The sequence below is a fragment of the Pelodiscus sinensis genome, chromosome 1 (assembly GCF_049634645.1).
Source record: "Pelodiscus sinensis isolate JC-2024 chromosome 1, ASM4963464v1, whole genome shotgun sequence".
NCBI classification, from domain to species: Eukaryota; Metazoa; Chordata; order Testudines; family Trionychidae; genus Pelodiscus; species Pelodiscus sinensis.
In genome coordinates, this window is record NC_134711.1 from 332,494,142 (window position 1) to 332,507,082 (window position 12,941).

The 12,941-nt window shown below is 46.8% G+C and overlaps 1 protein-coding gene across 1 annotated transcript; it reads right to left on the reverse strand.

Annotated features, from left to right (window-relative positions):
• Positions 1–11,951: 11,951 nt before the first annotated feature.
• LOC102456064 (olfactory receptor 52E4-like) lies at positions 11,952–12,941 on the reverse strand. Its single transcript, XM_075937416.1, has one exon. It carries the CDS (start codon positions 12,894–12,896, stop codon positions 11,952–11,954), a length of 945 nt encoding a protein of 314 aa, XP_075793531.1. The 5' UTR covers positions 12,897–12,941.

Below are 12,941 nucleotides of genomic sequence, written 5' to 3' on the forward strand. Positions count from 1 at the left end.
GAATTGTATGTTCCCCTGACTTCCTGTGCCCCGGCTCTCAGGCGACGGTTGTAGTACAAATGCCTGAATGGAGAGACAATGTAATGTAAAGACGAGACACTCCATGCATTACTGGAAGCTGTTCTCATGGGTGAAGCAGATTGGTCACTTTCACACATTGAAAAATGAAATTTTCATTATTCGGAGAAATGTGTTATGGACAACCCACCCTACTAATGCCAAATGCATAGTTCATGGTGGTCCATGCACCAATATTTCATGTACATCACAGTGGGGCACCAGCAGGAAACATGAGTGTTCATAGTGATTTTCCTCTGTGGTCCCTACTGCAATGTAACACGAGGTATAGAATGGAGACTATAAGGAGTTCCTCATTCACCCAGTTGCTCAGTATCTGTTTTGGGGAAAAAAAGCAATAAAGTTTTGCTAGGACTTGTACCAGTGGAAACCATAGCAGCAAGAACACCACTCTGGGGAGAGACGTCTCAAGCTCAAGACAACCATTTGCACATCCATAGCAGCATCCAAGATAAAGGTAATGTTTGGGTGCCTAAGGAATGGGATGGAGACTAACAAGATGGTTTATTAGGTCATGAGCTAATAAATCATCTTGTTAGTCTTTAAATTGCTACATAGTTCTGTCTTTTGTTTCCGCTAGACCAGACTAACACGGCTGCATCTCCATCACTGATATAAGTATGGACTTACTCTTCATCCAGTTTCTGTGAAGCATGCAGCAGCTATAAAGGGATTTTCAACATCATAAGCTATGAGAATGGGGGAAGCTGACATATGCAAACAGGCTGAAAAACAGGAGCTGTTATTTTAGGATGCGTCTAGACTGGCAAGATTTTGCACAAAAGCAGCCGCTTATGCACAAAAACTTGCCAGCTGTCTACACTGGCCGCTTGAATTTGCGCAAGAACACTGACAATCTAATGTAAGATTGGTGATAGAAATGTAGCCGTGTTAGTCTGGTGTAGCTGAAACAAAATACAGGGCTATGTAGCACTTTAAAGACTAACAAGATGGTTTATTAGATGATGAGCTTTCGTGGGCCACACCCACTTCCTCAGATCAAATAGTGGAAGAAAATAGTCACAACCATAGATACCAAAGGATACAATCAAAAAAAAGTGAACACATATGAAAAGGACAAATCATATTTCAGAACAGAAGGGGAATGCGGGGCGGGGGGAAGGAAGGTAAATGTCTGTGAGTTAATGATATTAGAGATGGGGAAAGGTAAATGAATTTCCACAGAGATTTCAACAACCTACACCCCACCATTAACTTCAGCCTTGACCATTCCACACGAGAGATCTATTTCCTGGACACCACAGTACAAATCAACAATGGAAAATTAGACACCACCCTCTACAGAAAACCCACTGACTCATACAGTTACCTACATGCTTCCAGCTCCCATCCAGCACACACCATATGATCCATCATCTATAGCCAAGCCCTTCGATACAACCACATCTGCTCTAATCCCACTGACACAGACCAGAAACTTCAGGATCTCTACCAAGCATTTATAAACCTCAACTACCCACCCGGAGAAATAAAAAAGCAAATTGAAAAAGCCAAACGAACACCTAGAAATCAGCTACTACAAGACAGACCCAAGAAAACCAACAATAGAACACCACTTGTCCTCACCTACAGACCCCAACTTAAAGCTGTCCAACACATCATCAATAAATTACAGCCTATACTGGAACAGGACACTAAACTTCAAGAGGCTCTGGGAGACAGACCCATAGTCTCCTATAGACAACCACCTAACCTCAAGATGATTCTTACCAACAACCACAGGACATACCACACTAATACCAACCCTGGTACCTTCCCTTGCAACAAACTCCGTTGCCAGCTTTGTCCACATATTCACTCTGCTGATACCATTATTGGGCCCAACCAAGTGAGTTATAAGATCAAGAATACATATTCCTGCGCATCCAGAAATATAATCTATGCTATCATCTGCCGAAAGTGTCCATCTGCTATGTACATTGGACAAACATCTCAGACACTTCATCAAAGGATCAATGCCCACAAAACAGATATTAGACAAGATCACAAAGAAAAAACAGTTTCTTGCCATTTCAACGAGAAAGGACACTGTCTCAATGACCTAATTACCTGCATCCTACTCCAGAAGACTTTCAAATCTGCCCTTGAAAGGGAATGCTCTAAACTGTCATTCATGCTAAGATTTGACACTCTACGTGTCGGGCTCAACAAAGACACCAACTACCTTACCCATTACAAAGATAGCTTCCCCAATTATCACCTCTAATACCATTCGCTCACAGACATTTACCTTCCCCCACCTCTAATATCATTAACTCACAGACATTTACCTTCCCCCCCCCCCGCATACCCCTCCTGTTCTGAAATGTGATTTGTCCTTTTCATATGTTTTCACTTTTTTTTAATCGTATCCTTTGGTATATATGGTTGTGACTATTTTCGTCCACTATTTGATCTGATGAAGTGGGTCTGGCCCACGAAAGCTCATCATCTAATAAACCATCTTGTTAGTCTTTAAAGTGCTACCTAGTCCTGTATAATGTAAGATTGTCAGTGTTCTTGCGCAAACACTATGATGCTCCTGCTCAGGGTTAAGTCCTCTTGCGCAAATGTTTTTGCGCAAGAGGGCCAGTGTAGACAGGGAAGAATTGTTTTGCACAATAAAGCCCGGATGGGGAAAATGGCGATCGGGACTTTCTTGCGCAAAATCGCATCTAGACTGACCAAGGATAGTTTTGCACAAAAGCACTTTTTGCGCAAAAGTATCCGTGCCAATCCAGATGCCCTTTTGCACAAATGCTTTTACCGGAAAAACTTTTCCAGTAAAAGCATTTGCCCAATCTCATGCCAGTTTGGACGTAGCCTTAGAGAAGGGACAAGAAGGGGTTATATGATAGAGGAGGGGGAAATAAAGAATGAAACAGTCAAATGGACAAAGAGAGACCATTCCCAGTCAATACTATCTATGGACACTCAGTGAAAGCTGATTGGGAGGAGAAATGTAGACAGGAAAACGAGGAATATAAATTGGGATGCCTTTCAGAAGAGATAATTAGATAGCGAACAAGTTACAATTCTACAGACAAGGAAGTGGACAACTTAGTTCAGAAGCAACGTGAAACAATTGTGTGAATTGTGTATTCGTCGAGGGGGGAACAATATGCAAGAACCTGGAAAAGGGAAAAAAAGGAGAACTAACAAATATTGGAAGTCATGAAAATTAATAAGTAATCTTAAAAACTCCTACAAAGCAAACAACAGCAACAACAAACCCTTCAAAACCAGACTCCAAAGAGAAATAGCACAGCTGCAAGAGCTTTGGAAATGTAACATGATCAAATTAGGACTGAATAAGAACTTACAATGGATATCTCACTACAAAGGCAATTTTCCTTCTTTTGGTATTCACACCTCCCCATCAACTGATCAAGGGCAACTCCATGGTTGGTGGGCTTAAGGATGATAAAAGGATTTTGTTAATCATATTAGAAAACTATTGAGGTCCTGGAAATATTTTAGGGCTATTCCTGTTTTCCATGTAAATATTAAAACTGATCATTTTGAAAAAAAGATTTGATTAAACTCAGAAAGAACGGAATGGCTGGTATCGGATCATTTTGCATTTTCTGCAGGGACAGAGGACTTTTGCTAAGGAATCAGAGAAAAGTAACACATTACTATCAACATTATTGGAGTGAAGAACGTAGCTGAATGGGATTCACAGTGCACTGGACACTGTGGGCAGTTCTGGTGGCACCAACATTAGTTGTGTGTGCCTGACAACTGCAAATAGAAGACCTCATCTGCTGCTTATACGTTTGTGAAATTGTAAGTATTTGGACTGAAATATCCCATGCTGGGGGTCTATTTTGAGCTAAGCTGTTTTTTGTTGTTTGTTTGTAACTTTCAAGTGTAACAATTCAGCGACTTCTAGAATAAAACAAGGAGAATCTAAATCATATACATGTGGAACTATTTTTTTCTAGTTGTTCCATGAAGGAGACCTAGAGCCTCGATGCTACTAGCAGACAAAGCTCATGCAAAAGTCACCCTGGTAATAGCCAGAGCACTGATACACAAGAAGAGGAGGTGACAGTGTCTGTGCATTAACACGCAGCTGGTTCCTGAGTTTTAACTCCGTACTTACTCCAAGGGGAGTTTCGCCTGAGTGGGGCCTGACCAACAAACTCAGATTTTGGCCTTGTACATCTACTAACACCTTTTTCCTGAAGGATCCACTCTATCACTGAAACGAACCTACATCCGATTTGGAGGCCATCAGCCAGCCTGAAGGCCCAGCAAAGAAAGACATTTTGGCCTGTGATCTAGAGAACTCTCCTCCCATGTGTCAGGGTCCCTAGAATATTTAATGGCTGTGCAGAGCAGAAAGGACCACAGATTTTCTCTCTATGCCATCAAACCCATGTTGCCCTGGGGTTGTCGAGCAAGCGAGCTCCTCAGCAAGAGATGGTACCTGTGCATACTTAGATGGTACCTGTTTCTTACCTAAGTGTCCTCCTCAGGCATCCATGTCCTTCACCTCTCTCAGCCCAGCAGCAGCAGCGGCAGCATCCCACGCTGAGAGCTGACACAGGGACGTGCAGTGTTTATAATACACCTCCGTGCCATCCCAGTGGAGTTCGCTCAGCCTCTAGAGAAGAGGGCAGCTGAATCTGAAGAGGCTGGGAATTATTCTGTCTGCTTCTGTGCTGATTATCCAGATTAATGAGTAAACAATAATTAAGGGACCTTCCCAAAGGGAGAGGAGAACTCTTGGGCTGTGGGCTGAATCAGGGAGGAATCGGCTGTATTGTGTGTATTCATACATTCTAGCTGATTAGGAGAAAAACTAGGTCGCCCTAGAGACAGGAACATTGTAGACAGACAGATGACTGAGGGAGACATGAGCACTTTCCACAGGCAAGCAAAGCTTTCGTTCCGCGATGAGAGATGAATGACTGTCAACAGGCACTCTCCTCATACTGGGCAGTATGTACACACCCATATTATTCATATGTTTCCAATATTTGGGAGTGCCCTCGAGAGCTCAGACATAAAAGTACATTCCTCAGTCATGGTCCTGGGCCTACCAGTCCCAGGGGCACCACAAGGGCCTAGATCAGTGTTTCTCAAACTGTGCTCTGCAGAGCTCTGAGAATCATGTCCAGGGGCTCCATGCAGTTGACGAACTGGAAACATCGATAGGTACAACACATAGAATCAGTGGACCGCTGGGGCTCCATATACATTTTTACACATGGAAAGGGCTCCGGAGCCCAAAAAGTTTGCGAACCGCTGGCCTAGATAAATTGGCAAAATAAATTCTGTCCATCGGTCATAGGAGGGCATGTGCAGACCAATGGATAGATAGATCATGAGTGTGTGGATGGCAAAGTCAGGTGGCCACGTAAGTGTGTTTAGCTCACTGGGTCATCTTCAGTCCATGTATTATGCCATTTCGGTAGAATGGGTAAACCTGATTCCCATTGAAAGAGAAAAAAGTGGGGGAATAAGCAGAATCCCTAAAACATAAGCCCTTGTGTGATAGGCCTGGTTTGAGGCCTGAGGCCTAGGTAAAAGTAGTACCAACTTAGTACAAACCTGCCCTGGTTGCCTCACATCTTAGCAGGAAACATTTCCATCTGGGGAGCCCAGCTGGATCCACCCAGAAGCCAGAGCAAGAGGGGAAACATTGCCAGAAGAGACCCTATAGTTGTGTAGAGAGAGCACCTTGTGGTAACCTCTCCACCAGCCGCATTCGTTCTCCACTCACAGTCCCCTTATGTCCCGGTAGCAGCTCCATGCTTTTGTCACAGCCCCACGAAGAGATCTTGCAGCTCTGCACCTCTCCGGCAGACACATTTTGGTCCCGCACACTGGACTTATTATTATTATTATTATTATGTATTATTTATTTTGTTTAGAGCAGCATTTGGGCCTGTTTCTGGCTCAGGGTTTCTTGGCTCAATATTGGAGCGCAACTTCCATTCTAGAAACTTTTGCAGGGAGCAGAGACCTCTGCACCGAGCACCAAGGTGCTGAAACTAGTTTCTGCTGGACTCCCCCAGACTCTCCAATGTCTTCAGCCTGCTCTTCCCACAGCTCCCTATTGGAGCTATTCTACATTATCTGTTCTGAGCACAGGATCACTTAAAAAAATATCCCAGGCCTTGCCGAAGGGGCTGTGTGACACGGGTTAAAAAAGTCCATCTGTGGCCACTAGGACCATTCCCCGTTGGGTGGACTCGACCGTTGTTCTGCAGACGGGTGAGGTTAAAGAACTGGAAGCAGATAGGGACTGTGCTTGTCTCTGTTTACTGAGAGCTCATTCCAAGTTAACAGTGGAAGCAACGGTTCCTGTCTAGGGCTGTGTCCTGTTAATTCAGAGATCAACAGGAAACATGATTCGATGAAAATTGTACCCAATAATTCCCCCCATGTCTCTTAAAGGTTTGTTGTAAACTGAGTATAAGCTTATTCATGCAGGGACGGGGAACCTAAGGCTTAGCGGCTGGATGCGGCTTGCCTGCTTCCAGCCCCCATGGCTTAGGGTTCCCCTCTCCCCCAGTACTGGGGAACCTGTGCTGGTAGTCCAGTCCCCCTCAGCCTTCCCCGGTGGCTGGAGCACACAAAATCTATTCTCCTGGGCCCCCAAGTCTCTGGCATGTGAGGGAAATGTGGGGGACGTCTTTCTTCTTCTGTATCAAGAGCTATGTCAGTGATGGTTTGGATGCTTTTTTTTTCCTTCTCAATTGTGTGCAGCCCCCAAGTGGCTTTTCTGTGGGTCAGCGTTCCCTGAGCCAGAAAGGTTCCCCACTCCTGTCTTAATGGATGATTACCTTGTGTTAACAAAGCTAGCCCACGCCCTCTGATGGTGAGGACAGAGAAGGTAACTTCCAAAGATTCTTGTCCACCCAAGAATGGCTTTGCTGCAGAGGAGCTGCATAAGGGGCTCTTGGCACCAGATTCTTTACCCTTAGATCTGTTTCAGTTTCTGGGTATGTCTACACTACCACCCTAGTTCGAACTAGGGTGGTAATGTAGCCAACCGGAGTTGCAAATGAAGCCCGGGATTTGAATTTCCCGGGTTTCATTTGCATGTTGCCAGGCGCCACCATTTTTAAATGTCCGCTAGTTCGGACTCCGTGCCCGCGGCTACACGTGGCACGAACTAGGTAGTTCAGACTAGGCTTCCTATTCTGAACTACCTGTACTCTTCGTGGAATGTGGAGTACAGGTAGTTTGGAATAGGAAGCCTAGTCCGAACTCCCTAGTTCGTGCCGCGTGTAGCCGCGGGGCACGGAGTCTGAACTAGCGGACATTTAAAAATGGCGGCACCCGACAACATGCAAATGAAGTCCGGGAAATTCAAATCCCAGGCTTCATTTGCAACTCCGGTTGACTACATTACCCCGCTAGTTCAAACTAGGGTGGTAATGTAGACATACCCTCAGAGGGGAACCTTGCATCCTAAGGGCGTGGGCTTTGAATACAGCCGGGACAGTCCGGCTATTGACATTTAAGATTTGAATGGGAATACCGGAACAGACTTCAGCTCCATCTAGCTCAATGCCCTCTCTTGGGACAGTGAGGTGTGTGGGGCGGGGGTCAGAGAGAGTTATGAGGGAAATGGAGCGATAGACCACACAGATGACATGTATAATAGATGCTCCAGAGGGAATAAACAGAACAAGTAATGATCCCATTCCCAGTGTCTGACAAACAGAGGCTTAGGGATACCAAAGACGTCCATTCTGGCTAACAGCTACTGATGGACTTCTCCTCCATGAATGTACCGAGTACTTTTGTGAGCCCTGTTATTTTTTTGGCCTTCACAACATGCTGTGGCCAACAAATCTGAAGATTGTGTTCTGGGGAGAAAGACTGTCTTGGCTGCATTTAGACTGGCATGATTTTCCGCAAATGCTTTTAATGGAAAAGTTTTTCCATTAAAAACATTTGCAGAAAAGAGCGTCTAGATTGGCACGGTCGCTTTTGCGCAAAATCGCTTTTTGCCGAAAAGCGTCCGTGCCAATCTAGACGCGCTTTTCCGCAAGAAAGCCCCGATCGCCATTTTTGCCATCGGGGCTTTTTTGCGCAAAACAGTTTTTATCTGTCTACACTGGCCCTCTTGCGCAAAAGCGTTTACGCAAGAGGGCTTATCCCTGAACGGGAGCAGCATAGTATTTCCACAAGAAGCACTGATTTCTTACCTGAGCTCGTCAGTGCTCTTGCGGAAATTCAAGTGGCCAGTGCAGACAGCTGGCAAGGTTTTGCGCAAAAGCAGTTGCTTTTGCAGAAAAACTTGCCAGTCTAGACGCAGCCTCTTGTGTTTGTTTTCAGCCTGTTATCTACAAAGATCCCGATATTGCTTTGTAACGGGGTCTTCTCACTGCAGCCAGCTCTTCCCTCCAGGATGGCTTCCAGGAAAGTAGCTGGCTGTTCCAACATGCCCCCTTGGGTGGGGTGGTATCTTCAGAGCACCGCCCTCCGGCAGTGTTCACTCTGCTCTTCGTCTGTGCCCCCTTCCGGGGGCGTTGGTCTTTTTCTGCCTTCACTGCTCCAGGGTCCTCTCTATTCCTTAGGGCTCCCAGTTCTTCTACCCGGGAGCACCCAGCTCCCTCCAGGAACACGCTGTCCCCTTGCATCCTCCAGGCCTCAGTGGCCCCTCAGGAACACCCAGCTCCCTCCAGGAACACCCGTCCCCTTGCATCCTCCAGGCCTCAGTGGCCCCTCAGGAACACCCAGCTCCCTCCAGGAACACGCTGTCCCCTTGCATCCTCCAGGCCTCAGTGGCCCCTCAGGAACACCCAGCTCCTTCCAGGAGCACCCCGTCCCCTTGCATCCTCCAGGCCTCAGTGGCCCCTCAGGAACACCCAGCTCCCTCCAGGAACACCCCGTCCCCTTGCATCCTCCAGGCCTCAGTGGCCCCTCAGGAACACCCAGCTCCCTCCAGGAACACCCCGTCCCTTTGCATCCTCCAGGCCTCAGTGGCCCCCTCAGGAACACCCAGCTCCCTCCAGGAACACCCCGTCCCTTTGCATCCTCCAGGCCTCAGTGGCCCCTCAGGAACACCCAGCTCCCTCCAGGAACACCCCGTCCCCTTGCATCCTCCAGGCCTCAATGGCCGACTTCCAGTCCCTCTCTAGCCCTGTCTCCGGGCAGGCTGCAGTCCCTACAGGCCTCTCCTCCCTGGCAAAGGGTGCAGACCTGCTACCGCTGCCTACCAGGGTACCTCCTGCAACCCTGCCTTCAGGCCTTATGGCCTGGGGCTTCCCTGGTCCCAGCTTCCCCAGTTACTGCATCTGCCTCTTGCAGCCCCTAGGGACTCAGGCCTGGTAGCCTGGGTTTGCTAGGCCCAAAAGCCTCCCCAGCCCTGCCCTCCTCCAGGAAACCTCTTGCTTCCCTGGCAGTCAGGTCTCTCCTGCTCTTAGCCCAGAGCAGCAGGCAGGTTTCTCCTCCTTCCAGGAGTCGCTTTTTATGGCCTCCAGCTGTGCTCTCATTAGCTGCCTCATCTGGGCTTGCCTCTGACTCCACTCTCAGCCCCTTTAAGGGCCAGTGCAGGGCAATGCACTTTCACGTGCTTTCCTGGGTGGTAATAGATCATTCAGACCTTACATTTAGATATGGAAAGCTGAGTTGTGATTTGCAGTGCGAACTGCTTTGTCTCCAGCTGGTGTCTGTCTCTCTTGTGCAGCCATAGCTCTGCAAATAATAAAAGTTGGGCTTATCACCTTAACTCCTCGCTTCTGTCCCAGCTTAGTAATACAGCCTGGCTGTGTCTAGACTGGCATGATTTTCCGGAAATGCTTTTAACGGAAAAGTTTTCCGTTAAAAGCATTTTCAGAAAAGCGTTTCTAGATTGGCATGGATGCTTTTCCGCAAAAGCACTTTTTGCGGAAAAGCGTCCGTGGCCAATCTAGACGCGCTTTTCCGCAATAAAGGCCCAATCGCCATTTTCGCGATCAGGGCTTTTTTGCGCAAAACAAATCTGAGCTGTCTACACTGGCCCTTTTGCACAAAAGTTTTGCACAAAAGAACTTTTGCCCGAACAGGAGCAGCATGGTATTTCCGCAAGAAGCACTGACAATCTTACATGAGATCGTCAGTGCTTTCGCGGAAATTCAAGCGGCCAGTGTAGACACCTGGCAAGTTTTTCCGGAAAAGCGGCTGATTTTCCGGAAAAACTGGCCAGTCTAGATGCAGCCCCTCTGTAATTTAAAAGGGCTGGATCAAAACCTTCTCTTCCTTTCCCTTTCTGGGGAGGTTCCATTCCTCCTATGCCCACCCCTTGGCAGAGAACCTGGAGAAAACGGGTTTGATCTAGAAGGCAGTTACTCCTTCCATTCATGCAAGATGTCTTTAGAGCTGAGAGGTTGGTCATTAAAGATATGTGTAGACTGATGCCTCTTCCCCCGATTCCAAGGAGCCTGAGCAAATAGTACACGAAAAGCCCAAAGACATAAGGATACAGAGGATTCGTACAGTCTCGTGTAATTCATAAGTGTTAAAATATCTGCTAAAAACACATGCACATTTAAATAAGCTTTCAGAATGTTGGGAGTCATTAAGAAAGGGATTGAGAATAAGACAGAGAACATGACATTCATTCTAAATCAATTGATGGCACGCCCGCATCTAGAATACTGTGTGCCGAATTGGTTGTCCCTCCACAGCAGAGATATTGGAACTGATTGTAGAAAGCCCAGAAAACATCTGAAGTGGCCCCTTCCATTTGGGGTAGGAGGGAGAGAGATGGAAATAATTCAGTGACTAACAATGGAAGAGGGAGTGAGGAGGAAGTGACGTGATGGGGAAGTGATGGGGGAGAGGCAGAGCAGAGACAGAATATGGGCAGAAGCGTTAGGTCAAAGGGCTTCAGATACCTGCAGTTAGGAAGGATTCAACACAGTACATAGTAATTTTCTGAGTTCAAGTGGATACAGCACAGCAAGGTCAATAAGAGCAAGGGCACCGTCTACACTGGCATGAATTTCCGAAAATGCTTTTAACGGAAAAGTTTTCCGTTAATAGCATTTTCGGAAAAGCGCGTCTAGATTGGCAGGATGCTTTCCCGGAAAAGCACTTTTTGCGGAAAAGCGCGTCTAGATTGGCCACGGACGCTTTTCCGCAAAAAAGCCCCGATTGCCATTTTCGCAATCGGGGCTTTTTTGCAGAAAACAGAACTATGCTGTCTACACTGGCCCTTTCGGGCAAAAGTCTTTCGGAAAAAGACTTTTGCCCGAATGGGAGCAGCATAGATTTTCCGGAAAAGCACTGATGATTTTACATGAGATCATCAGTGCTTTTCCAGAAATTCAAGCGGCCAGTGTAGACAGCTGGCAAATTTTTCTGGAAAATCAGATGATTTTCCGGAAAAACTTGCCAGTCTAGACACAGCCTTAATGTCTATCTGAGCATCTCTATCTGGGTATTTCTACACAGCAAAGTTATTTCGAAATAACTTTCCTAGCATCTACACAGCCATTCCGTTATTTCGAAATTAATTTGAAATAGCGGAGGGCTTATTTGGAAATTGGTAAACCTCATTCCATGAGGAATAGCACCAATTTTGAAATTGCTATTTTGAAATAAGTGCTGTGTAGACACTTATTTCAAAATAGGGGGCCTCCAGCCATTCCCAGGGTGTCCTGTTGGCCTCCCTGGCCACAAAGTAACTTCTGACCTGATGCCCTGCCAGAACTGGTTCCAACCAGCATTCAATGTGATTCAACGTCCACTCAGTGTGGACACACTATTTCAAAATAGAAAAAAACTATTTTGAAATGCATTTTGGATGTAGACGCGTTATTTCAAAATAAGCGATTTCGAAATAACGCTGTAGTGCAGACATACCCTCTGAGTGCTCTGCCCAGGGCTCGTTCTGAAGTCTAGACATCAGGAGAAAATGTTTAATTCCTTCTATAAGTAAAGAGCTGCTGCAGACGGTCCCGGATCTGTTTGGTCCTCACTCCGTAGATGATGGGGTGTAACACGGGAGAAACCAGAATGTACACATTGGCACAGAGAATGATAACATGCATGGGCACATTGTGGCCAAACCGATGTGTGAGGGAGGAGAATATTTCTGGGATGTAAAAGGCCAACATGGCGCAAACATGGGAGCTACAGGTCCCAAAAGTCTTGAGTCGGGCGTCCTTTGTGGGGAGCTTGTAGATGGCTCTGAGGATCAGGCTGTAGGATACAACAATGAAGAACACATCCAGACTCACAAATAATACCACAGAGAGACCATAGTAACTACTGACACGAATGTCAGCGCAGGCCAGTTTCACGATTGCTATGTGGTCACAGTATGAGTGGGGGATGATGTTTGTTCTGCAATATGGCCATCGCTTCGTCAGGAAGGGGTATGGCAATGCAAGCATGCAGCCACGCAGCACCATGGCCAGGCTGATCTTGGTCACCATGAGGTTTGTGAGGATGGTGGAATGTCTCAGGGGATGGCAGATGGCCACGTAGCGATCCAACGCCATGGCCAATAAGATCCCAGACTCTATTGCTGAGAAGCCATGAATGAAGTACATCTGGGTGAGGCAGGCATTGAAATCGATCTCCCTGGAATTGAACCAGAAGAGGCTCAGCATTTTGGGCTGGATAGATGTAGACAGGACAAGGTCAGTGACGGCCAACATGCAGAGGAAATAGTACATGGGCTCATGGAGGCTCGGCTCTGTCTTCACAATGAAGAGGATGGTGAAATTCCCCAAGAGAGCGATGACGTACATGGCACAGAAGGGGATGGAGATCCAGACATGGGCCATCTCCAGGCCAGGAATGCCCAGCAGGATGAAAGTGGAGGGGTTGGTGAAGATGGTAGTGTTGGAATCTGACATGGAACATGGGAGAAGGTGTCCTACACGGAGTCAGAATGGTGTCAC